At 58.2% G+C, this 23,420-nt stretch overlaps 2 protein-coding genes across 2 annotated transcripts; both read left to right on the forward strand.

The window, feature by feature from the left end:
• The first annotated feature begins 406 nt into the window (after positions 1–406).
• EBI3 (Epstein-Barr virus induced 3) lies at positions 407–7,505 on the forward strand. Its single transcript, XM_057312029.1, has 6 exons — positions 407–796; positions 1,170–1,178; positions 1,430–1,553; positions 2,643–2,821; positions 4,329–4,486; positions 7,083–7,505. Exons 1-6 carry the CDS (start codon positions 730–732, stop codon positions 7,233–7,235), a joined length of 690 nt encoding a protein of 229 aa, XP_057168012.1. The 5' UTR covers positions 407–729; the 3' UTR covers positions 7,236–7,505.
• Positions 7,506–9,338: 1,833 nt separating this feature from the next.
• Positions 9,339–23,271, forward strand: YJU2 (YJU2 splicing factor homolog). The gene is made up of 8 exons (XM_026481091.4): positions 9,339–9,454; positions 11,229–11,329; positions 13,154–13,298; positions 15,520–15,654; positions 17,816–17,997; positions 18,697–18,820; positions 21,424–21,571; positions 21,752–23,271. The coding sequence occupies exons 1-8, from the start codon at positions 9,431–9,433 to the stop codon at positions 21,862–21,864; spliced, it is 972 nt and encodes a 323-aa protein (XP_026336876.1). The 5' UTR covers positions 9,339–9,430; the 3' UTR covers positions 21,865–23,271.
• The last annotated feature ends 149 nt before the right edge of the window (positions 23,272–23,420 follow it).

The following is a 23,420-nucleotide window of genomic DNA, read 5'->3' on the forward strand; positions in this document are numbered from 1 at the left end:
CCAGGGCTGGCATGCGTCTGTAGGGGCTCAGCCTGTCCCTTGGTGTCCCTATGGCTCCGAGAAGGTCCCGCAGGTGGGTCTGCCTCCCCAGGGCCGTGCGTGTCTGTGGCTCTGTGACCTGGAGTGTGGAGCCCTGGCCAGGGTGGGCCCCCACTGCTGCCGTTGGTCGGTGAGTGAAGGGGCATTTTCTCTGTTATCCCTGGCTCTCTCTTCACCCTGTGTCTCTCCGTCTCCATGTCTCTCTTCTGTTTCTGCCTTTGGCTCGTGGGCTCCCATCTCGGTCTCTGTGCCCCTCGCTGTGTGTCTCTGTGTCTCTCCCCGCACTGGCCTTTCTCATCCTTCTCCCTGTCCTCTTCCCCCTCCCGGGGTTTCCCCGTCCTTGTCTTCTCTGCAGCCGGAAGGAAGGACTTGCAGTCGGGCTGTTGTGGGAAAGGCCACGGGGGCTCCACTTCTCTCTTTCGAGGCTTCCTCCTCTCCCGCCCCCCATCCCCCGTCCCAGGGGCCTCCAGAACCCCACGCCCAGCTGCGACAGGTGAAGGGAACAGGGCTCCTCCGCTGCCCCTGCTCAGCTCTCTGCTGGCTCCACACACCGGCCAGGGAGTCAGACCCAGGGAAGGGGAAGTGGGGGCTTTGACCGGGGGCTGCACTTCCCCCTCGAGTGGGACCCGAGTCCCCTGCCTCCCCGAGGTGCTCGCTGCCCCAGCTCCTGACAGCAGAGCCTGGGGACTCATGGCCTCAAGACTTCTCCTGGCGCTCACGCTCTGGACGGGCTGCTCACCCTGCGGCGGGAGAGAAGGTATGGGGGACCCGCCGGGACCTGGGGGCCAGCGCAGAGGGATGCTACCTGGGGACTGGAGTTGGACTGTCTACCATGGAATATTCTGGGCTGGGGTGGGAGCTCACACACCTACTGGATAACCCACAGGTGGGAGGGGGTTACCATCCCATTGCACAGATGGGGAAACTGAGACACAGAGGACCAGTCCCACCGCAAAGTGACACCAGGAAGTGGCAGCCACAGCAGGGACAGAGGGAGAGGGAAGGAGAGAGGGAGGGAGAGACTGAGACATTTGATTACATGCATTCATTCCATGTGGTTCTAAACAAAGCTGCTAGGAAGAGGAGCTACAGTGAGACAGCTCCCTCCCACCGGGGCTCCCCCCACCCAGGTCCCCCGTGTGGCTCCTTAAGCCTCAGTTTCCCTATCTGGAAAATGGGCTAATACTCCCTGCCTTTGCAAGTTGTAGTGGAGGTGAGAGATGCTGCTGCTGCCTTTCATTTATATATGTATTCGCTGCACAAACCTTTATTAGGTGCCTACTGCGTGCCCGGCACTGACGGCTTGCAGGGAGCCGGGCACACGTAGGGCTCGGACAATCCTGGGACAGGTTGGAAGCTCACACGGCTCCCTCTCCCTCCGGGGCCCCAGCAGCCCCCACCCAGCCCAAGGTGCGGTGCCGGGCCTCTAGGTACCCAGTTGCCGTGGATTGCTTCTGGACCCAGCCGCCCGCTCCGCACTCCGCCAGACCCACGTCCTTCATTGCCACGTACAGGTCAGAGTGCCCGGGAGGGCGTCCTGGGGTGTCAGCTGGGGCCGGGACAGCTGGAGGCCTAGCGAGCACCAGAAACTCTCGGGATTCCAGAGCAGCATGGGCCAGTAGAGATATACTTCCTAAAATACAGCCTGCGAGTCACATGCAGAGTTCAAACCCTTCTAGAAGCCACATTTAAAAAGGAAAGAGAAATGACGTGACTTTCAATGTTTTGCTTCAGTATCATCTCAGTATTCCAAATACTTTTTTAATAGGATCAAGTGTAACTTAACAGGCTTATGTGTAATTTATGTATTTAAATTCATAGTAGAAATCAATATTATTTAGTTGTATTAAAGCAGGATCGTGTCAACATGTAATCAATATGTTAAAAGGTAATGAGATATTTTACATTCTCTTTACGCTAAGCCCGAAATACCACCTGCGTTTGACACGTAGGACACTTTTCAACTCATGTGCTAAATGTTCCTTGGGAATTCTTGGCCTCTGATTCGACTTTATAAAATCTGTGGGTGGGAAAGTGGAGTCACCCACCTGGGTCGTCCTGAACAACTTTGTCAAGTTTTCTGACCACCAGGAACTTGACATTGAGTGTTGATAAAAAATAAGTTGAAAAGCCACCCTCGAATGCACCAGCCACATTTCAAACCGCGGACAGCCACTCCCGGCCAGTGACTCCTGCATCTGACAGTGCAGTCGGAGCACGTGGAATGTTCCGGAAGGCTGTATGCGCAGCGCTGAGCTTGTCTCTAGAGCCTGCGATCTCGGGGTCTCAGAACTCAGGACGATCAGAATCTTGTTATTTCAGGATCTGTGAGTCCATAAACCTCGGAATGTTGGAATTCTAAGGCTGGAATGTTGACATTCCAGAAACGTGTAGAATATGGACCCTAGCGTCTCCCTCTGGGGTGTTCCCCCGACTCTGGGTCTGCACAGGCTCTGTGATGTTGGGGTGAATGGCTCCCTCAGGGTCACACAGCCAACAGCAGGATCCCAGCCTGGGTCCCCGAGTGCCATCCACGTGGGGTCCAGGGCACAGGTGGGCCCGTGGGAAGCGCTGAGGCCCTCACGCTGCCCCTGCGTGTCCAGGCTCGGCGTGGCTGCCCACGGGGAGAGCCGGCCCTGCCTCCAGCTGACCCCTGAGGCCACCAGCTGCACCATCCCAGACGTCCAGATGTTCTCCATGGTGCCTTATATACTCAACGTCACAGCGGTCCAGCCCTGGGGCAGCAGCAGCAGCTTCGTGCCCTTTGTTCCGGAGCATATCAGTGAGTGCGGGGCACACCGGGGGAGTGGGGGGTGTGGAGGGCCACCGGCTTGCCCCTGCCCCTCCCCGCTCTCACCACCCACCTCCTGTCATCCGTCCTGTCCATCCGTCATGGGTCCTGTCGGCACCACCTTTGCATTTCTTCAAGAAGCCGCCCACTTCTCCCCACACTGAGCCCCCACCCGGCCCAGCTTCCATCCTCACTTCAGTCCCCTCCATCCTGATCCCCAGTCCTGCCCTCACCCCCACTATCTGCCCTCCCCACAGTGGCCACCAGAGGGCGCCCACAAGCACCCAAGTCAGGTCCCACCCTCCTCTGTTGTGCCCCAGAGCTCCCACCTGTCTGGGGTAAAAGCCCAAGTCCTCCCAGAGGCCCCCAAAGCCTGCACGACCTGCCCATCCCCTCCTTGCCCTCCCCTACTCCCTCTGTCCTCCTCACTCACTCTGCTCCAGCCACACACGCCTCCTCTGTTCCTCCAACACACAAGGCAGGTCCTGCCCCAGGACCTTTGCACGGGCTGTGCCTTCTGCCTGGAATCCTCTTCCCCCAGACCTCCACACAGTTCACTCCCTCGGCTCCTTCACATCTACTCAGATGTCATCTCAGTGAGCCCTCCCCTGAGCACATTATTAAAGACTGCAAACCCTCATGTGTTGCCAGTGGTTATTAAGAAAGTCTAGTAGTCCCTCAAAGAGTTAAACATACATTATCATGTAAGCCAGCAATTCCAGTTCTAGGTGTACACCCAAGAGGGATGAGATCATATGTACTCAGAAGCGCGTATGCCAATGTTCTCAGCAACATTATCAATAATAGACAAAAAGCAGAAACAACACCAGGGTCTATCAGCAGGTGAACGGATACACAAAACAGGCTCCATCCACATTATGAAACATCACTCAGTCATGAACGGGAGCGAGGTGCCCACACGCGCTGCCCCTGGTCGGACCCTGAGCCCATGATGCTCAGGGAGGGAACGAGACACAGAAGGCCCCACGCATGTGAGACCACATGTGTGGCATGTCCAGAACAGGCTCCTGCATGGACGGGAAGTGCATTAGTGGTTGTGAGGGGCTGGGGCTGGGGAGTGACTGCTGATGGGGATGGGGTTTCTTTTTGGGGTGATGGAATGTTCTAGAGTTAAATAGAGGTGAGGGTTGCACAAGTCTGAAGGTCCTACAGCCACTGAACCGTACGCTTTAACAAGGTGAGTTTTGTAGTGTGTAAGCTATGTCTCAAAACCCATTGCAACCCACTCTTCTCCCTGCACTCTCGAACTTTCTTCCCTACTCTTGATGACCATAGGTTTTGCCTCTTGTTTCTTGCCTTTTGCCCTGATGGGCTGAGCTCCAAGAGGACAGGGTTGGGTCTGTGTTGGTCACTGCTGTGTTCCCAGTGTCCAGGACGCTGCTGGACGCTCAGTAGACACTCAATAAATACATGTGGGTTGATTGGATGAAGGCGTGAGCCTGCCAGCCCCTGACCCTGCCTCCTGCTTGTCCATCAGTCAAACCGGACCCTCCGGAAGGCGTCCGCCTGCGCCTCCTCCCTGGGCAGCAGCTGTGGGTGCAGTGGGAACCCCCCAGGTCCTGGCCCTTCCCAGAGATCTTCTCCCTCAAGTACTGGGTCCGGTACAAGCATCACGGATCCTCCCGCTTCCGCCAGGTGAGGAGGGGAAGGAGGGTGGGGGTGGGGTCCCAGGGAGAGGGGACAGCACATGCAGATGTGCTCCGGGGCCTCAAACGCAGCCCGGAGATGGGACTCCTGGCTATCCACCCAAAAGGACAGCAGATGGGAGCTCGAACAAATCCTTGGACACCTGTGTTCACAGCAGCGCCATTCACAGCAGCCGAAAGGCAGAAACCGCCCAAATGTCTGTTGACAGATGAATAGAAAAGCACATGTATCCACCCACGCACGGGCACCTCACTCAGCAGAAGCAGGGGCGAGGCTCTGGCTCGCTCTGCCCCAGGGACAGACCCTGAGCCCACGACGCTCAGGGAGGCCACATCATGTGTTCGTAATTCCATGTATGGGAAACATCCAGAACAGGCACATCCCCAGACAGGCAGGGGGTTCTGGCTGCCAAGGGCTGGGGAGGGAGTGGAGAGAGACGGCAGATGGGGCAGGGCTTCTTTTTGGGCTGATGGAATGTTCTGGAACCAGAAGGAGGCGATGGTTGCACAACATTGGGACTACACTCCATGCCACGGATTGTCTTCTTTAATTGGTTAATTTTATGTCATGTGAATTTCACCTTGATTGAAAACAGATACGTTGCTTAAAATTTTTACAAAGGAAAAGACCAAATCAGGCAAGGGTACTGCTGAGCGCCTGGGGGCAGCTGTGTGGCGGCCTGGGAGACCGGACCCAGGGGCGGCTTGCGGGTGGACGCTTCTGCATCCCTGTCCCAGGGGACTTTCTGGGACGATGGGAATGTCCTACATGAGCACCAACTAAAATTGTACCACGAACCACTGAGCAACTGCAATGTGGCGAGTAGCCAAGGAACTGGCTTTCACATTTTATTTAGCATGCGTTCATTTTCTCTTGAATATTTTTGCAGTTTATTTTTATATATACAATTTTTTGTTTATTTTATTTTATTTTATTTTTTTAAGATTTTATTTTTAAGTAATCTCTACGTGCAACTTGGGACTCAAAGTCACAACCCCGAGATAAGAGTCCCATGCTCCCAGCACCTGCATGGCACTGTCGGTTAAGAATTCGACTCTTGGTTTCGGCTCAGGTCATGATCTCAGGGTCATGAGATCGAGCCCCACATCAGGCTCCGTGCTCAGCAGAGAGACTACTTAAGTCTCTCTCCCTCTGCCTCTGCTCCTCCCCCCTGCTCTCCTGCACGCTCTCTCTCTAAAATAAATATTAAAAAATACAAAAGGAGTTGCACACTACCAGCCAAGCCAGCCCAGAGCCCCCATTTTTTTTTTTGCAGTTTTTTTAGTGGTGAGAATGGGGGTGATTTTTTTTTTTAAGATTTGTTTATTTATTTGAGAGAGAGAGAGTGTTGCGGGAGGCGGGAGGGAGAGGGAGAGAGAATCTCCAGCCGACTCCCAGCTGAGCGCAGAGTCCCTGGCTTTGAAGAGCTCGGTCTCAGTGTCATGAGATCGTGACCCGAGCTGAAACCAAGAGTCGGACCCTTAAATGACTGAGCCACTCAGGCTCCCCCATTTTTGCAATTCTTAGATTGAGACAGAATTCACATGCCATGAAACTCATAAAAACTACACAAGGCAGGGGCTTTGAGCATATTCGCCAAGTTACACAATCATTCATTAATCTAAATGTAAACCGTAAACCACCACATCCGGCCATGGGGATGACCCGGGCAGAACCAGAGGGAGACAGTCAGATCTGGGGCCAGGAAGTTGGTTGGGGGGGCAAGGGGGCTGGGACATGGGTCTGTCGTTCTGTTCTGAGGATGGGGGGGACCCAGAAGGAGGACGGAGTGGCATCTAGGAGGGAGAGTGGGAACGGTGGGAGGGACAATGGGAAAGGCAGAGCCGAAGGGGGTGTCCCCCTCGCGTCCCCAGGGTTTAGTCTATAGGGGTGCCTGAGTGCAGACGCGGAGAGGTCAGCGCCACTGCCAGAACTGATGACATTCCCCCAGAGAAGGGGACATGCCATGCCACACAGGGCCACACGGGCCACCATCAGGACGGTCGGAGGGAGGCAGAAGCCGGAGTTAGGAGAGCAGCGAGGCCCAGCCTCTACGGGGGGTTAGGTGGGAAGGCAAGTCAGGGCGGGGTGAACTGTCGTTCGCTGGGGTTTGGGGAGCTCGAAGACTTCTGGCTGCCTCTGGGCTGCACTGGGAGGCTTTAGGGCAGGGGGACTGCTGGCCTGTGTGGGAGCCAGAGGAAGTGGGCTGTGAGTCTGAGGGCTGGCGTGTCCCTGGGAGGGGCAGCCTCTCCCTGGTCAGCAAGATGTGGCAGGTAGAGGAACAGAGGCTGCCAAAAACTTAAAAACCAGGTTAATATAGCAGGGCCCAGAGGGAGGCCAATCCCAGAGGCTCTGGCTGGGGCCGGCGGGGGGGGGGGGGGTCTGTGTGCTCCACAAAGATGTCCTGAAATGGGTGGCTCGGGCGGCCAAGGATCGGGAAGGACCAACGACGCAGAGGGGGCTGCAGAGGCACGCGTGTTAGGGTGGAGCCGGGGAGCCGAAGCTCCATCATACGGTTCTGTGCCCCCACGGCCCCTCCAGCCTCCTCGTTCCCACTGACCTGGCCCCTCTTTTCTGCTCTCAGGTGGGGCCTATTGAAGCCACATCCTTCACCCTCAGGGCTGTGAGGCCCCAAACCAGGTACTGCGTCCAGGTGGCTGCTCAGGACCTCACTGACTACGGGGAAAGGAGTGACTGGAGTCTCCCTGCTGCTGCTTGCAAGCTAATGGGCAAATAGTGGGGCTTCCCAGGCCCCCCCCAGAAGAGGGGCTGGGTCCTCAACTTCCGCTCCCCACTGCCCCCACTCAAGGACGGATCGGACCCAACTGGCCTGGGTTCGCTGCTGCTGAGGTGCTGGGCAACTTTGTACAAGTGACTTTGCCTTTCTGAGCCTCAGTTTGTCAATCTGTGAAATGGGGATGTCCTTCTTCCTTAGGCTGCAGTACAGGCCTCTATGAACTGTGAACCTGTGATGTTTTTTATTGTTGAACTAAAAAAAAAAAGATTGTTGCTGGGATCAAGACTTCTCCTTTCATTTTTAAGAAAGATTTTATTTATTTATTTGGGAGAGTGAGCACAAGCGGGGTGGGGGAGCGGGCAGAGGGAGAAGCAGGATCCCCACTGAACAGAGAGCACGACGTGGGACTCCATCCCAGGACCCTGGGATCATGACCTGAGCCAAAGGCAGACGTCCAACTGACTGAGCCACTCAGGCGCCCCTCCTCCTCCTTTCAATAGACCCAGATGAGACCCAGAGGGGAGAGGATGAAGCAGGACACATATAGCGAATCCCCACTCCCACCGGTGGGGTCAGGGCTGGACCAGAGGAGGAGCCTGGGGCTGGAGGCAGGGCTGAGCCTGGGGCTGGAGGCAGGGCTCTGCCTGGGATAGGGTGGGGGTGAAATCCATTCTGTTCAGCAGGTCAGCTCACCTACCTCCTGAAAAGCTGTCAGGGGGGCGAGCCCCACTATGGGGCATGAGTTTGGGAAGATTTCTCTTGGGGGGGGGGGTGGGCAAAGCCACCAGAACTGAAGGGGGGAGAAAATCCATGGGCTTCTCTGTGAACTTCACTCGGGTCTAAACTCAAACGTCACCATCTCCAAGAAGCCTTTCCTGACTACCTCATGTATGGCCCCCCAAAAGATAGCTGCCTCCTAATCCCCAGAATGTGGGGATTTGGTCCCTTACGTGGCAAAAGGGACTTTGCTGGGTGATTAAGTTAAGAATCATGAGGATCCTTAATTTAAAGATTAAGGATCCTGTATTAAGTTAACGGACGTCAAGGCGGGTTATCCTGCGTGGTCCGTGGTCCGGGTGGCAAGGGTCAGAGGGAGGGAGAAGGTGATGCGGCAACAGAAGCAGAGGCCAGACTGATACCAGGCCATGCGGTGCGGCGTGCGGGCGGACACCGGAAGCTGGAAAAGTGGAGGAAGCCGATTCTGCCCTGGAGCCCCCTCCCATCCACTTTATACTTCTCTCCCCTCCACCCTGAGGAAAGAGAATGAGAGAGAGAGAGAACACACGAGCAGAAGGACAGAGAGAGAGGGAAAATTCCAAGCGGGCTCCACGCTGACTGACGCAGGGCTTGATCTCATGACCCTGAGATCATGATCTGAGCTGAGATCAAGAATCCGACGTCTAACCAACTGAGACACCCAGGTGCCCCCACTTTAGACTCCTGACCTCCCCCAAACCATAGGATAATAAACGTGTGTGGTTTTAGGACAGCGAGCTTGCCATAACCTTGCAGCAGCCACATGAAACTCACACACCACCTCAGGTGCCCCTTCTTTCCCCTGTCCGGACACTGCCCTGCGGCACCACGTGTGTGCGGGAGCTGGTGCACGCATGTGTGCACGGCAGGTAGGTCTGAGCGGGAGCTGGTCTTTGAGTCTCTGGGACTCCAGGTAAACGTGGAGGAGGGTGTCCAGGCTGCTCCTCTGTAGACATGCGTAGCCCGTGAGAGCTGTCTCCAGTCCCCAGGTGCGCGCTAGGGACACAGGAACACCTGTAGCTTTCCGCAGCGCAGCACACGGCGTAAGCACTCACCGCCGACCTCTGTGTACGCTGCTCCATAAAGGAGTAAACTGCAGGGAATGTCGTGAGCAGCGGCCACGGCGCGTCACGATGGAATTTCTGTGAGCCGCTGCTCGCCTCTAGGGGGCGCAGAACCTCCCCCTAACTCCAAGTCAGCCGATCCCCGGAACCTTTGTCGCCAACCAGCGAGGGTGCAACTCGGAACGGAAGGTGGCCGGATTCAGCTCTTGACAGGCGGGGACTAGGGCCAATGAGAAGGGGAATCTGAGTATGCTCCAACCAATAATAGAGTGGAGGAAGTGACGTTGGCGGAAATACAAGGGACGGTCAGGGAAGTTCGGCAAACACCGAACCTAAGCGTCCTTCTCGAGCTTGTGAGAGCAGGAGGAGGCAAAGATGTCGGAGCGAAAAGTTTTAAACGTAAGTATTTGGTGACTAGCGCTTTCTACCCGGAGCGGGCCCCCTCGGAGCTCCGGCCTCGGTGGATTTCCTGTGCTCTCCTATTGGTACCTTTATCTCTTCTCCAACGGTCTTCCGCGGGGCGGGGCTTTCAGACACCTCCCAATCACCTTCCGTGAGGGGTGGGCCTTCGCGGCTTTTGGGGGCGGAGCTTAGGGTGTTTGCTCCATCCCTTGCCTGATTGGATGTGCCGAAGGGAGTTAGCCAGTCACGTCCCTTGGGGGGCGGGTCCGCCTTGGTCGTATTGCCGTTCGCCCCTCCTCCTCCAGGCGCGTGGCTCCGTGAGGCCCCGCCCCCCGGGGGGTCCCGGGGTCGCGCTCCCGGGAGGGCTTCGCCTTTGCTCAGTGCTTCCACTCTGTTGGCAGGGGACCCTCCCAGCCGCCTCGGCTTCTCCCGACTCTATTGGAAAACCGGGACTTTGCGGGGGGGGGGCTCTCGAAAGGCTTGAAGCGGCCCCTGAGTTCCGAGTCCTTGTCCGCACTGCCCCGGAGGGGTGTGTGCTCTGTGTCGGGGAGTGAGCTCCCCGGCCTGGGAGTGTGTAAGCCCAGGATGTCAGGCCTAGAGCCCAGGTTTACACGCGCGGGCCGATGCCGCTCCCTGCGGCTCCGCGCTCCGATCTTTGCAACACTTAGGTTAGGGATCCATCCCCGGCGTCTTCACGGTCCAGGGCAGGTGCTAGGCCCCGTGTCCACGAAAGTCCTTCAGTCCTGACGATCCAGCTGGGAGCCAGCTGTCCCCATCAGTCCCTAGTGGATCCTGCGCCAGCGCCCGCTGATCAGACTGTGGAGACGAGCGGGTTCTCTCCATTCAGATGAGGACAGCAAGGCCCGGGGAGATGGGGGATAGCGGGGAGTGGAGGACTCGAACTCAGGCCCCTGGCTCTGTAACCCGTGCCCCTGATCACTGGACCACGCTGCTGCCCCCAGAGCCGGGTCCCACTGGGACTCAGTTTCCTCATCTGTGACATGGGCACATCACACTCTGCCTTGAAGAGGCTCTGCAAGGATTCTGTGAGGCAAGAGCTATAAAGTGCTCTGTGTAGCAGCACCCGGCACCTAGTAGGTGCTCAGAACCCAAGCTGCTTTATTTTCTGATTATCCAGTGAAGCTGTTTTCCATGATCCAAACCGGCCTTCCACATAGCTCCCAGCTCAGGCCCCCGTGCGGGAGTAGCTGATACAGCAGGCTCGAGGCTGCCGCCCTTGGAAAGGCTGGTTTGCCGGGTTGGACCTTGGCTGGCGTCCGGGAACTGCAGTTTCAGGATGGTTCCCGTGCTTACGCTCTTTGTACGAATAGCGTGGGTTATGCTGAGCACCGGCCCTCCTCTAGGGGTCTAGAATATTGGAAGCTGCGAGGCAGAGGGGCTAGTGTGACCATCCCTCAGTGAAAGCCCTGGGCTCCCTGTGCGCTTCTCTGGGAGACACCATCTCACATGTGTGGTCATATCTCCTCACTGGGGTAATTAGCACGTCCTGTGTGATTCCATGGGGAGAAGACTCTGGAAGTGTGCCTGGTCTCCCCAGACCCCTTCCCGCACACTTTTTCCCTTTGCTGATGTGTCCCTGTGTCCTTTTGCCGTAGTAAGTGGTAGCCATAAATACGAGTGTATGCTGAATCTTCGGAGCCCTCCCACCAAGCCATCAGACCCCAGGGTGGTCCTGGGGACCTGGGTACAGCTCCCCAGAGCTCCTCCTGCTGCCCCTGGCCGGCTCCCCTGACACTTTCGCTTCCCACAGAAATACTACCCGCCGGACTTTGACCCGTCAAAGATCCCCAAGCTCAAGCTGCCCAAAGATCGGCAGTATGTGGTACGGTTGATGGCTCCCTTCAACATGAGGTGAGTGCCCCCACCCCGTGTGACTCCCCACGTGGCCCCTCCCATGGCACCCCACGTCAGTCATGGCAGACGGACCTGATGCCTGACATCCCCAGAGAGTGGCTCATCCCTGGCACTCAGACCAGGGCCGGTGCCGACTCAGACATCCACCCAGTGAGCGCGGGTCCATGCCAGCCCTCACTTTCCTCACAGGTCAGTTTTAACCCCCCTGACTCAGAGCTCCCAGCCAGCGTCTGCCCCGAGATCTTTTTTTTTTTTTTTAAAGATTATATTTATTTATTTGACAGAGATAGAGACAGCCAGCGAGAGAGGGAACACAAGCAGGGGGAGTGGGAGAGGAAGAAGCAGGCTCATAGTGGAGGAGCCTGATGTGGGGCTCGATCCCATAACGCCGGGATCACGCCCTGAGCCGAAGGCAGACGCTTAACCACTGTGCCACCCAGGCGCCTGCCCCAAGATCTTGATCTTTGGTAATAAATGTGAGTGCAGAGATGGGACCCTGTCTACTAATTCACGGCCTCCAGCAGCCACACTGCTTCATACCCCAGGACCTTTGCACAGGCTGTTCCTTCTGCCTGGAACATTCTTCCTTCCGCTCTCACCTGGCCAGCTCTTCTTCACCCCTCAGGTCTTGGCTTAACTCTCACCCTCTCAGGGACACCTGGCTGGTTTTTGGTAGCCAGTCGTTGGTAGACCCTCTTGATCTCAGGGTCATGAGTTCAAGTCCCACTTTAGGTGTAGGGATTAATTTTTTTTTTTAATTAGCTTTAAAAATATAAATTTCAAAAAACTTTTTTCAATAAAATCTTTAAAAAAGCCCTCATCCCCTCAGAGAGGCCCTCGTGACCCCGTCTGACCCCTTCCATGATTCCCTCTCCCTCACCATCCCCAGATCTTGCCCCTCGTACTGCTTCGCAATTACCATGTTTTGCTGGTTCTGAGCCTCACGCTTTTTCACGTTATAGCTTATTGAAGTCAGATACACCCAATCATCAGACACCTTGTTCTTTGAAACTCGGTGTGTGTTTGCATATGGTTGGCCCATTTCTCTCTCCTTCATTCACTCATTTTTAAAATTCAGCAATCCTTTTGGGCACCTGCGGTGTGCCAGGGCCTAGGCGAGGCAGGGCGGATGCTGTGGGAACGAGACCGGCAGAGCCGCGGTCCAGCAGAGCCCACGGTCTCACGGGGAGTAGCGATACAACCACGTGCTCAGGCGCGCTCTTGCCAGGTGTATGTGGGACGTGTGAATCGGGCACGAGGGAGAGTGGGCAGGTGGCCGCCCGGTCGGGGTGGTCAGGGACGTGACAGAAGCCATGTCAGCCGAGCCGGGGACTGAGAGGTGAAGGGTGCCATGGCCTTTGTGAACTGTAAGGGGAGAGAGGCCTGGGGGTGGGACCGGGCTGGGGGGATTTGCAGGAACAGTCAGAAGGCGGGCGGGCCAGGCCTGGGGAGCACAGGATGGGAGGGAGGCCAGGGTGGCGGGAGCTCTGCTTTGCTCTATGTGTCTTCCGTCCTGCTGGAACCTTCCCTCGTGGAGGCCAGGATGCCCCACGAGCGCCAGCCAGGCGGCTGGAAGTGTGTGACAGGCGAGTGTCTGCAGGTCTGGGTCGTCTGCGTGCTTCCCCAGAAGGGGATCCCGGGGCCAAGCCCAGGCAGATAGTAAGGAGAGCACACCAGATGGGAATCTGAGGCAGGCTGCCTCCGGAGGGAGGGAGCTCCCCGTCCCAGGACGTATGCCCGCAGCCATCTGCCAGAATGCCAGAGCGTCCCACCGTAGGAACCAGGGTGCCGGGATGGCCTGAGCCCCTCTGTCGCGGCCAGGTGTAAGACGTGCGGGGAGTACATCTACAAGGGCAAGAAGTTCAACGCGCGCAAGGAGACGGTGCAGAACGAGGCCTACCTGGGCCTGCCCATCTTCCGTTTCTACATCAAGTGCACGCGGTGCCTGGCAGAGATCACCTTCAAGGTAGGCGCCCGCCCAGCCGGCCCCCCCTCCCTCCACGGGGCTCCTGTCTCACTCTGTCCCAGGAGACAGACTTGTTCCCGGGAGCGTTATGTACAGAGGCCCGGATGTACAATGTGACGGGATTCGGGGAGCAGACCGCGCGGTGACGGGGCGCGCAGCCGGTCACGATCACAACTGTGTTGAGGATTTGGGGAACAGTCGAGAACCTTACGGTCCGTTGGAGTTTCTTTTTACCAAATGCTTTTCCCTTCGGGTATAAAAAAAGTACGTTGAAAGAATTACGTATTTTGGTTACTTTTATTTTAAGATGTATTTATTCGTTTGAGAGAGAGCGAGTGCGTACACGCACCAGCCTGGTGCGGGGCAGAGGGAAAGAGACTCTCAAGCAGACTCCCCGCTGACCGTGAGCCCAGCGTGGGGCTTGGTCTCGCCACGTGGAGATCATGACCCGGACCTCACCCAGAATCAAGAGTCGGACGCTTAACCGACGGCCCCACCCGGGCGCCCCTATTTGGAGTACTTTTAAACAACAGCTTTAGTGAGATGTGATTCACGCGCCACGCAGTCCACCTTTTACGGCGTCTGGTCCGGTGGTGTTTAGTGTATTCACGGTGGGCTAACCTGACCCTGGACCCGATTCCAGGAAATTTCCATCACCCCCAGAATGAGCCCCGTAACCATTAGCAGTGGGTCCCCATCGTGCCCACCTGAACCCCTGCCCTGGGAGCCACCCGTCTGCTCTCCGTCCGCGGGCGTGTGCGTTGTGGACGTTTCCCGTGTGGTGCCGTCACCCTGTCCTTGTGCGTGTGTCCTGGTGCGCCTCCGTGTTCCTCCGTGCCGCGGAGTGCGGTGTGACCCATTCCACTTCACACCGATCACGCTCTGGCATGGGAACATACCACGTGTGCACAGCCGTCTGTCCCGGTGGACACATGGGTCATTTCCAGAGAATGACCTTTTTACCTGAATTGAAATGATGTATATGTATTTAGATATTCACAAATACATATGAATTTGTTAAAGACTAGAGGATCTCTGGCAAAATGGTATAAATTGGTCTTTCCGGTGAAGAACTTGGGGCGATTAAGTAGCTAGGGTCACGCACACAGTTCATGGGTCCCCGTGTGCGTGCGTGGTGGAAACAGAGCTCAGACAGAACTGCGGGGCCGGCGCTGGAAATCGGTCTGCTGCTCTTGCTGCCCAGACAGCCCTGTGCCTGGAAACATGCTCAGAAGGCTCTGGCGCAGTTTCCAGGAGATGTGCCCCGCACGCTCGCACGTAGGGATCCCCGTCTTCCTCGCGCTTTCCCTTTTAGCGATGCACTCTGTACTGGGGAGTACTTGCAGGCACGCGAGAAGCTGCAGGCCCACCTGCCCCTCGCCCGCTTCCCCTCCTGTCCGCAGAGACGCCCGCAGTGCCTCTGTCTCTGTCCCACTGAGAAACCGACGCTGAACGTGACCGTTAACCACGTTCCACACACGGTGTGGGTTTCCGTGTTTTTCCTGACGCCGTCTTTCTGCTCCAGGGTCTCAGCCAGGATGCCAGCTTACGTTTCCCCTCTCCATTCTAGAAGTACGTGTAGGAGCGTGCTCTGTACGTGCTTAATATGTGATTTATACGTATGAGAAATTGCGAACAGGTGCGCACACGCACGCACACACACGCACACAGGGCAGACAGCGGACAGGAAGACAGGACACATGCAAAGGCCTAGAGACTTGTATTTGCAGTTGTGCGGAAGGCGGGGGGCGGAGGGAGGCAGCGGGCAGGTGCAGAGGGGTCTGAAATTCCATGCTGTGGAGTTCGGCGTTTTGGGAAAGGGGGCAGGAGCACTAGAAAGTAGTGTACCAACCAGGCATTAAAACAAGAAAAGGGGGGCGTCTGGGGGGGGCGCAGTCAGTTGAGTGTCTGACTCTTGGTTTCAGCTCAGGTCCTGATCTCGGGGCCGTGAGGTCGAGCCCCGGTCGGGCTCCATGTCGGGCTCCGCACTCAGCGGGGAGTCTGCTTGAGATTCTCTCTCTCCTCCTCTCCTCCAGCTCGTGCTCGCTCTCGCTCTCTCAAAAAAATACATGAATCTTAAAAAAAGAAAAAAAAAAAAAAAAAGACAAGGACAGGCCCGAGCAGGAGCGAGGCCCGAGAGCAGGTGGCCCAGGCTGCCGGCTAGCAGAAGCTCTCGATGCGCGGGGACACGGGACTGATGTCTGCCCATTCTCCCCTCCAGACAGACCCCGAAAACACAGACTACAGCATGGAGCATGGGGCCACGCGGAACTTCCAGGCGGAAAAGCTCCTGGAGGAGGAGGAGAAGAGGGTGCAGAAGGAACGGGAGGATGAGGAGCTGAACAACCCCATGAAGGTGAGCCGGGGGCCCGCGAGCACCTCTTCCTGCCTCGGGCCCCTGGGCAGGGCGATGGCGTGGGCGGCAGAGCGTCAAGGTGGCCTAGGAGCCCTGCCTCCCGGTCACACACGCCGCGTAGCCCTGGGAGCGCACACGCAGGCGTCTCACTCCTGCGGTCAGGTCGTTCATTGGGTCACGGTCGACCTCAGGAAACGGAGGTGATCCAACGGGCCGGACCGCTCACGCGAGCCCTGCGTCTGGGTCTAGAGGACATTCGCCATGTGAAGGAACAGGCCTGGAGTGGGGACCCACGTGGCAGGGAGCAGTGGGGGGCCCACGTCAACAGCCAGCTAGAAAGTGGGACCTCAGTCCCACAGCCACAAGGAATAGAATTCTGCCAGCCGTCCGAGTGAGGCTGGGCCTCGGATGAGACCACCGGTCCCTGACGTGAGCCTGTGGAAGCCCCGTCAGAGAACCGGCCTCACCGCGCGCGGCTCCCGACCCATGCCAGCCAGGGGACACGGAGATCCCTGTGGTTTTAAGCCATTGAGCTGGTAGCAGAGTGTCATGAAGCCAGAGGAAACAAACAGGAGGCAGGAAGTTGGACTTGAGAATGCAGGGTGCTTCCTGGCTTCCCGGCTACCCCCCAGTTTGCAAAGACGCCCGCGACCATGGCTGTGAAGACTAGAAGTATGGAAGGAAACGTTCTCTTGAATGTTTCCTGGCTGTGTGACCTTGGGCAAGGCCCTTGGCCTCTCTGTGCCTCTGCATCCTGGTGTGTCAGATGGGATTGATGACCTGCCCCAGAGGTTGTGGTGGGAATTGTGAGTTCGTACATGTGAAACTCTTGGGACGGGGCCCGGCACGTAGTTACGCAGCAACGCCTGAGTCCTGATGCTCTGATGGGCCCTCTTCGAACAAATCGTCATCTTCCGCTAGCCAGTTTTGTTGTCTTTCTCGGAAATGTGATGACGTCTGTATTCTTTCCGGTCTCCCCCACCGCACAAAGCCCATCCATCCCTGGGCCCTTCACACCTCTGCCGGCTGTTTTCTGAGCCAGCACATCGGACCTGACTCGGGGTTCTCTGTGGCGTGGGGAGCAGCAGGGAGGGACGCAGGCTCCGCGGAGGCAGCCGTGTCCCCAGAGCCGCCTGTGCGGTCGTGTCCGTTGTGGTCCACCCATGTGGCCACAGGCTTACGGCCTAATGAGTTACCCCAGAACTGCACCTTACCAAACACCCATGTGATCCTCCGGTTTCTGGGGGTCAGGAGGCCCAGGGAGCTGAGCTGGGTGGTTCGGGCCCGGGGGCTCTCAGGAGGCCGCAGTCAAGCTGCAGGCTCAGCTGGCCACGTCCCTGCCACAGGGGCCCCTGCACCCCGCATGACATGGTGCCGGCCTCCCCAGGGCCAGCAGTTCAGAGGAGCAGGGAGGAAGCCTTTCAGGACCCACTCTCCGAGTGACACCATTGTCCCATCACACTCCGCTCGCTCGGAGTGGGTCAGAGTCCAGCCTGCGCTCACAGGAAGGGGAATGAGGCTCTGCTTTTTCAGGGAGGAGCATCGAAGAATTGGGGGACGTGTATTCAAACCCTCGGGACTGCCACTTTCCCCTGTACGCGGTCTCACGGCCCGGGAGCGGCCGACTCGGGCTTCCCACCCACGCCTCGGAGACCTGGGCTGGCCCGGTTCCTCTGCATTGTCGCAGAGATGAAATGAGCTTACGCTTGGCAACGTGTCAGCCCGGGGCTGGCACTGAACAATTGCTCAGATGGTCGCTTTAATCTTTGTTACTATTTTTTTTTTTTTTTTTGCATAAGCTCTGCACCCAACATTGGAGCCGAACTTACGACCCGAAGATCAAGGGTCGCATGCTCCACTAACCGAGCCAGCCAGGCTCCTCATCTTTGTTTGTACTTCTGTTTCATGACGGAGCTGGGCCGGACGTCCAGCCACGGGGCCTCAGGAGACCACTCCCTGTCCCCGAGCCTTGGTGCTCTGAGCTGGGAAATGGGCACAACAGGGGGACCGGGCAGGAGGCCCCTGAGCAGGCACGTGGGTGCAGGTGGGCGTGGGGGCTCCTCCCCGTGTGGGTGCTGCGCCCCCCCACCCCCGCCCCGGCCCCAGCAGCTGCACGGAGGGGCCGCGTCCCCACACACTCAGCCTGGGTCCTGCCTGCCAGGTGCTGGAGAACCGGACCAAGGACTCGAAGCTGGAGATGGAGGTTCTGGAGAACCTGCAGGAGCTCAAGGACCTGAACCAGCGGCAGGCCCACGTGGACTTCGAGGCCATGCTGCGGCAGCACCGGCTGTCGGAGGAGGAGCGCCAGAAGCAGGAGCAGGAGGAGGACGAGCGGGAGACGGCGTGAGTCAGCCGGGTGGGGCCGGGCGGGAGTCCCAGGCGCTCGACCCACCTCACAGCCTTTTCTCAGGCCTCTGCCTGGAACACCCCCCTTCCAGATCTTCCGTGGCTCCCTCAAGTGTCCCCTTCTGCAGGAGGCTTCCCCCCACCACATCTCCCTTTCTTTCCCATGGCGTCTGTGCCAGGGTTACCAGCATCACCCCAGGTTTGATGATTTGCCCAGGCCTGCTGTGTTCACACTCTCTCCCTGGCACTGACACCCTGGAACCTTCCCTCTGCTTCACCCATCTCTCCTGATTCATCGCCTCCCTCCCTCCTCCAGAATCTGAATGCGGGCTTGGTTTGGCTTCTGCGTTCCCAGGGCCTGGAACTGGGTCAGGCGCGTAGTAGGTGCCCAGGCGGCACAGCGGTGAGACGACTCTGCGTTTATTGAGCACTTTATGAGCACCAGGCGCTGGTTGGCGGTGGTCCTCATCATTATGGCCATCAAGGGGACTGTGGGGCGGGGAGCTCCGGGCTCCAGGTACCCGGCTGGGGTTCCAGCTGAGGGGGCCGGTGCCATTGGCCAGCACTTAACCACACCGCCGTCTGTGCACAGGGAGGATTGAAAGGAGTTTGGGTGCCGCTCCCTGCCCCGCTCACTGCTGTCAGGAGGGGCGGCGAGCGGGGCAGGGGATCGCAGGCATGTGTGCTGTCCCACAGGGCGTTGGTGGAGGAAGCGCGCAAACGCCGGCTGCTGGAGGACTCGGATTCCGAGGAGGACGCGCCTGCTCCTGCCCCGCCGCGGCTGGCCCTCCGGCCCAAGCCCACCGCCATCCTGGATGAGGTGAGTGTGCCTGCACCTGCCGAGTGCTCTCGGGACAGCAGAGAGCGACTCAGGACGGCCAGAGACCCACTGTGCGTCAGCAGGCCCGGCCCCTGCAGGGCTGCAGTCTACCCGCCCCTGCTCAGCTGCTGAGACGAGCAACCCCAAGCTTGGAGACTTAGGAACACAGACTTGTATTTCTCGGTCCGTAACGGCCCTGCGGTGACCACCGGGACTTGCAGGCAGCACTGCTCCCAGCTCGGGGACCCAGGCTCTTTCCAGCTTCTCCATCTGCTCTCTCCTGGAGCATGTTCCCAGCTCTGGGGTCACGGTTTCCAGCCAGGGTGGGGGTGGGAGGGGCACCTGAAGCTCAGAGTCAGACTAGTGAGCCACAGGGGGCCTGGGGGCAAAGGGAGGGAGGGGGATTTTGGGGGTGGACTGCCACCATCCACGGTGGTCAAGGCCATGCTGCTGTGTTAATCCAAGATGGGGCTAAAGCGGGAAAGGATTTATTTTAACTCAGACATACTCGCGGTCTGTGCTGGCTAGATGCAGGCTCGCCTCTGGGTGAGTCCCAGAGTCACAAGGGTTTCAACTGCACGGAGGTTACTTTTCTATTGAAAAGTTGTGCACAGGCCCCCCCCCTCCACCGTCGGCATCAGGCCCAGGCAGCTTCCTCCTCCTCCCGGTCCTGCTGTCCTGGGGGGGCTGCCCTCACCGCGCCCCGTGTCAGCGCCACCTTCACATCCTAGCCAGGGGCGAGGGCCGGGCAGGGGACAAGGACGTCCAGGGCCACTGTACCATGGGTCCCACACATCCCGCTGCACAATCCCATGGGTGAGAGCTGAGCCACCTGAGCACATCCTGCCACAAAGGATGATGGGTAATGTAGTCTTTCTGGGGTGCAGCCATGTTCCCATGAGGCTCCTGTGACTGTCAGCAGAGAGACTGGCCCTGGGGGTCGCGCACACTCATTCGTTACTCTCTGACACAAAACCAGGGTGGTTTCTTTGAGGATCTGTCCCCTGATGACGGGTCTCACGCTGTCTTTCTTGCATAAACAGCCCCCAGAATTGTCTAAAACTTCCTCTTTTTTCTTTCACGTAGAATGAGATTGGAGCCACTGTGGAAGCAATCTGGCTTTCTTTGGCCCCCCCCATCTGTTCCAGGTGTCTTCTTTGCACCCAGTTTGATGAGACTTTTTGTTTCGTTTTGCACAAAATAGCTCCATCGAGACTTCCCAAATCCTCACCGTGACGTTTGCAGGAGCCCACCCCCTTCCGCGCTCGTGGCGCCTGTGTCCGTGGTTTCATTTAGTGGCTGTGTGCGCAGCTGGCGGACACGGGCTTGGGGAGGGGCTCGCAAGGGCTAGCGCTGGGGGCCACGTGAGTCGGTTCAGAAAGCTGCGGCTGGGATGGCTGGCCTCTCTCCGCACCCCACTGGACCACGTCTGTCCTGGTCAGCGCACAGATGGCTGCGTGCCTGCCGGGTCCCCCTCCCGCGCGCCCCCTGCTCCAGCCGAAACATGCCCTTGCATGTGCCAAGCCCAGTCCCTCCAGGCCCTGGCCTCATACTCCGCCGCCTGGAGCACCGTCCCTCACGTCTCTGCTCATTAACTCCTCCTCCTGCTGTCAGCCCACAGTCCCCTCTCAGAGGAGACCTGTCGTGACCGCCTTATCGACTGGCCGCTGTTGCCACACACTGTCACACCACGCTGATGTCTTTCTTTGTGTCGCACCACTTGTCAGGACGGACGTCGTCTTGTTGATCTATTTGCTTGTCCATCCTCCCTCCTCCCTCGGACGGTGGGCCCTGAGAAGGCAGCCCCCTGCCGCTCCAGCTCCTAGCTCAGACAGGAGCTCCCGAATCCAGGGGATTCTGGTTCCTCTGTTTCAACACAAAACTGATAAAAGGGGTCCCTTCCCGTACAGTTGAAGAGCTGGAGGTGGGGCTGAGCCCCTCTCTGCCTTCCCTGCACTAGTCTCCAAGTGGGGGCCTCCATTTTCCCTCATTCCATCAAACTTCGGTAGAGCATCTTCCTGCCAAGAGTTGTTTGTGGCACTGTGGACCCAGTTGTGAACACGACAGGAGCCCCCAGCGTAGATGAGCGGGCCACTTAAGAAGGCAGTGGAGGGCACTGGGGGCATGGACATGCGGCACTCACTTGAGCACTTGAGCTCGAACTGTAAAGAAAGGTTTCTCAGAAGAGCTGATACTTGGGTTGGGTATTGAAGGATGAATAGGAGTTCACCAAATGCCTTAGAGGAAAGGGGGCATTGCAGGTGGAGGGAATGGCGTGGGTAAAGGCACGGAGGGGAGAAGGTGTGGTGTGATTTAGGAAGTGTAAGTGCAGGGGCGCCTGGGTGGCTCAGTCGTTAAGCGTCTGCCTTCGGCTCAGGGCGTGATCCCGGCGTTCTGGGATCGAGCCCCACATCAGGCTTCTCCACTGGGAGCCTGCTTCTTCCTCTCCCGCTCCCCCTGCTGTGTTCCCTCTCTCGCTGGCTGTCTCTCTCTGTCAAATAAATAAAATCTTAAAAAAAAAAAAAAGGAAGTATAAGTGCAGAGAGGCTGAGGAAGGTGAGATTTGGGCCAGTTCACTCACTTGTGTCCCCCCTCGCCCCCAGGCCCCAAAAGCCAAGAGGAAGGCGGAGAGCTGGGAACGGAGTGTCGGCACGCTTGGCAGCAGGCCCCAGCTGTCGGGCCTGGTCGTGGTGAAGAAAACAGACCTGGGTGGCAGCACCCGACAGGGCCTGGCGTCACCCACCACCCAGGGTAGGTGCCCTGGGGTCCTGGGACTGGAGCACAGCACCTCGGGCGGCCACCAGGTGGCAGCAGCACCCCAGTGCGGCCTTGGGGGGGACCATCAGAGTGGCTGGGGGTGAGTGGGCGGTGTGCCCCCAACCAGGGCTGTGGGGTTGAGGCTGGGTAGGCTAGCTCTTGCCTCTCACCCAGGGCCTGTGCAGAGCAGGAAGGAGGCCGACCCTGCACCGTGGACGCCCGGCACCTCCTCCCTGAGCCAGCTGGGGGCCTATTCAGACAGCGAGGACAGCAGCGGCAGCAACTGAGACCCCACCCAGGCCTTTCCCCAAGTCAAGGTCCCGCGTCCAGCTTCAGCTGACGGTCGGGGCAGGAGTCCCCAGCATCAACCAGAGCCATGCATGACTGGGCAAACCAGGGAGGCCAGCAAGGGCGTCGGCCGAGGGACTTGGTTTCTCCCCTGTCCCCCCATGTGTTGGCCCTTGGGGTCCTCAGCTCACACTGCCGCCCTCCTTGCCCTCCTTTTGGGGCCGCGGCATCCCTGGAACAGCTCTCGGCTCCCTGTGTGGTACTCCCTTTGACAGCAGAGTTTGGGGCCCGCTGGTGAGAGCACCCACCCCCCGTTAGCTCCGCCCCCTCAGGCCACAAAACCTGCGAACCAATAAAAGGCACCTGCTGTCTGGCCGGCCGGGACACCTGTCCCGCCAGCTTCTGAGGAGGGGCCTCAGAAACACACAACGTGGCCAGTCCGGCCTCGGTGTTGGAAGCTGTGAGATGGCAAAGGCTCGTTGATTAGTGGAGGTTTGGGGAGAATTTGTTATGTAGCAATAGATCGCCAATATGGCCCCTGGTCATGTGACCAGGAACTCGATTCCAAAGCTCTCGTTCTTTCAAGGTTGCCGGACTTCAACTCTGCTATAATTCTCTCCCACTTGTGGGTTTTCTAGCTGAAGGTCCTGTGCTCCCGCCAGACTCCTTCAGCACCTGACCTCCAGCTCTGCTCTCCTGCCCCTGCCAGGGTCCCCGGCCTCAGGGCCTCAGCCCTCCCCTCTCTCTCTCTCTCTCTCTCTCTCACACACACACAATTTGTTTGGCATTTGGTAATGAGGCTTTGTGCTTCTTGCTGGCGGCGTTTGGGAGATGAGAAGCCCCCACTTTGGGGACCCACTTCCTACAATGATTTATGTGCCGCAGTATGACTGGAAGACGCGAACTATCCAGCCAGGCCCCTGGGTCCTCGCAGCTCCCCGGCTGTGAAGACAGGCCCCGGGAGCCCTGGTTCTGAACCGCTGTCGGTGGTGGGCTGCCGCCGGCAAATTGGCCGTGGCGGGGGGTATTCGCACTATGGAAGTCGGTGCTCGGGCAAATCGGTGTCCCGTGCCAGAGCCCCCGCCGTGGGCACTTCCCAGCACGCCGCTGCCCGCTTTCCCCAGAGTCAAAGTCAGCCTTGCGCGCGGTGCCGGGGACGATCTGCGGCTAGAGGAAGGCATCCACTGAAGCGCTGGTGGAAGAGATGAGGTGGCGTGGGGCCCCCGGGTCACTCTGATTTGTTCTCGCAGACCGGTACCTGAGCGCCTGTCCCTTTAGCCCCCCCCCCTTTGTCACTACTAAAGATTATGAACTCCATTCTAAAACACAGATTAGCAAACTATGGTTGGTGGGCCAAAGCTGTCCCACAGCCTATTTTTGTGAATAAAGTTTTATTGGCACAGCAACATGTCCAGTTGTGTGCATATAATGTATGGCTGCCTCGCCGTGCGGTGGCAGAGCCAACAGGTGTACCATCCGGTCTCTGATAGAGAAAGGTTGCTAGCCCCCGCTGGGTCGCCCAGCTCTGCACTTCCTCCTCTGCTCCCCACGGCCT

This window comes from Ursus arctos, unplaced genomic scaffold, assembly GCF_023065955.2.
Source record: "Ursus arctos isolate Adak ecotype North America unplaced genomic scaffold, UrsArc2.0 scaffold_14, whole genome shotgun sequence".
Taxonomy (NCBI): domain Eukaryota; kingdom Metazoa; phylum Chordata; class Mammalia; order Carnivora; family Ursidae; genus Ursus; species Ursus arctos.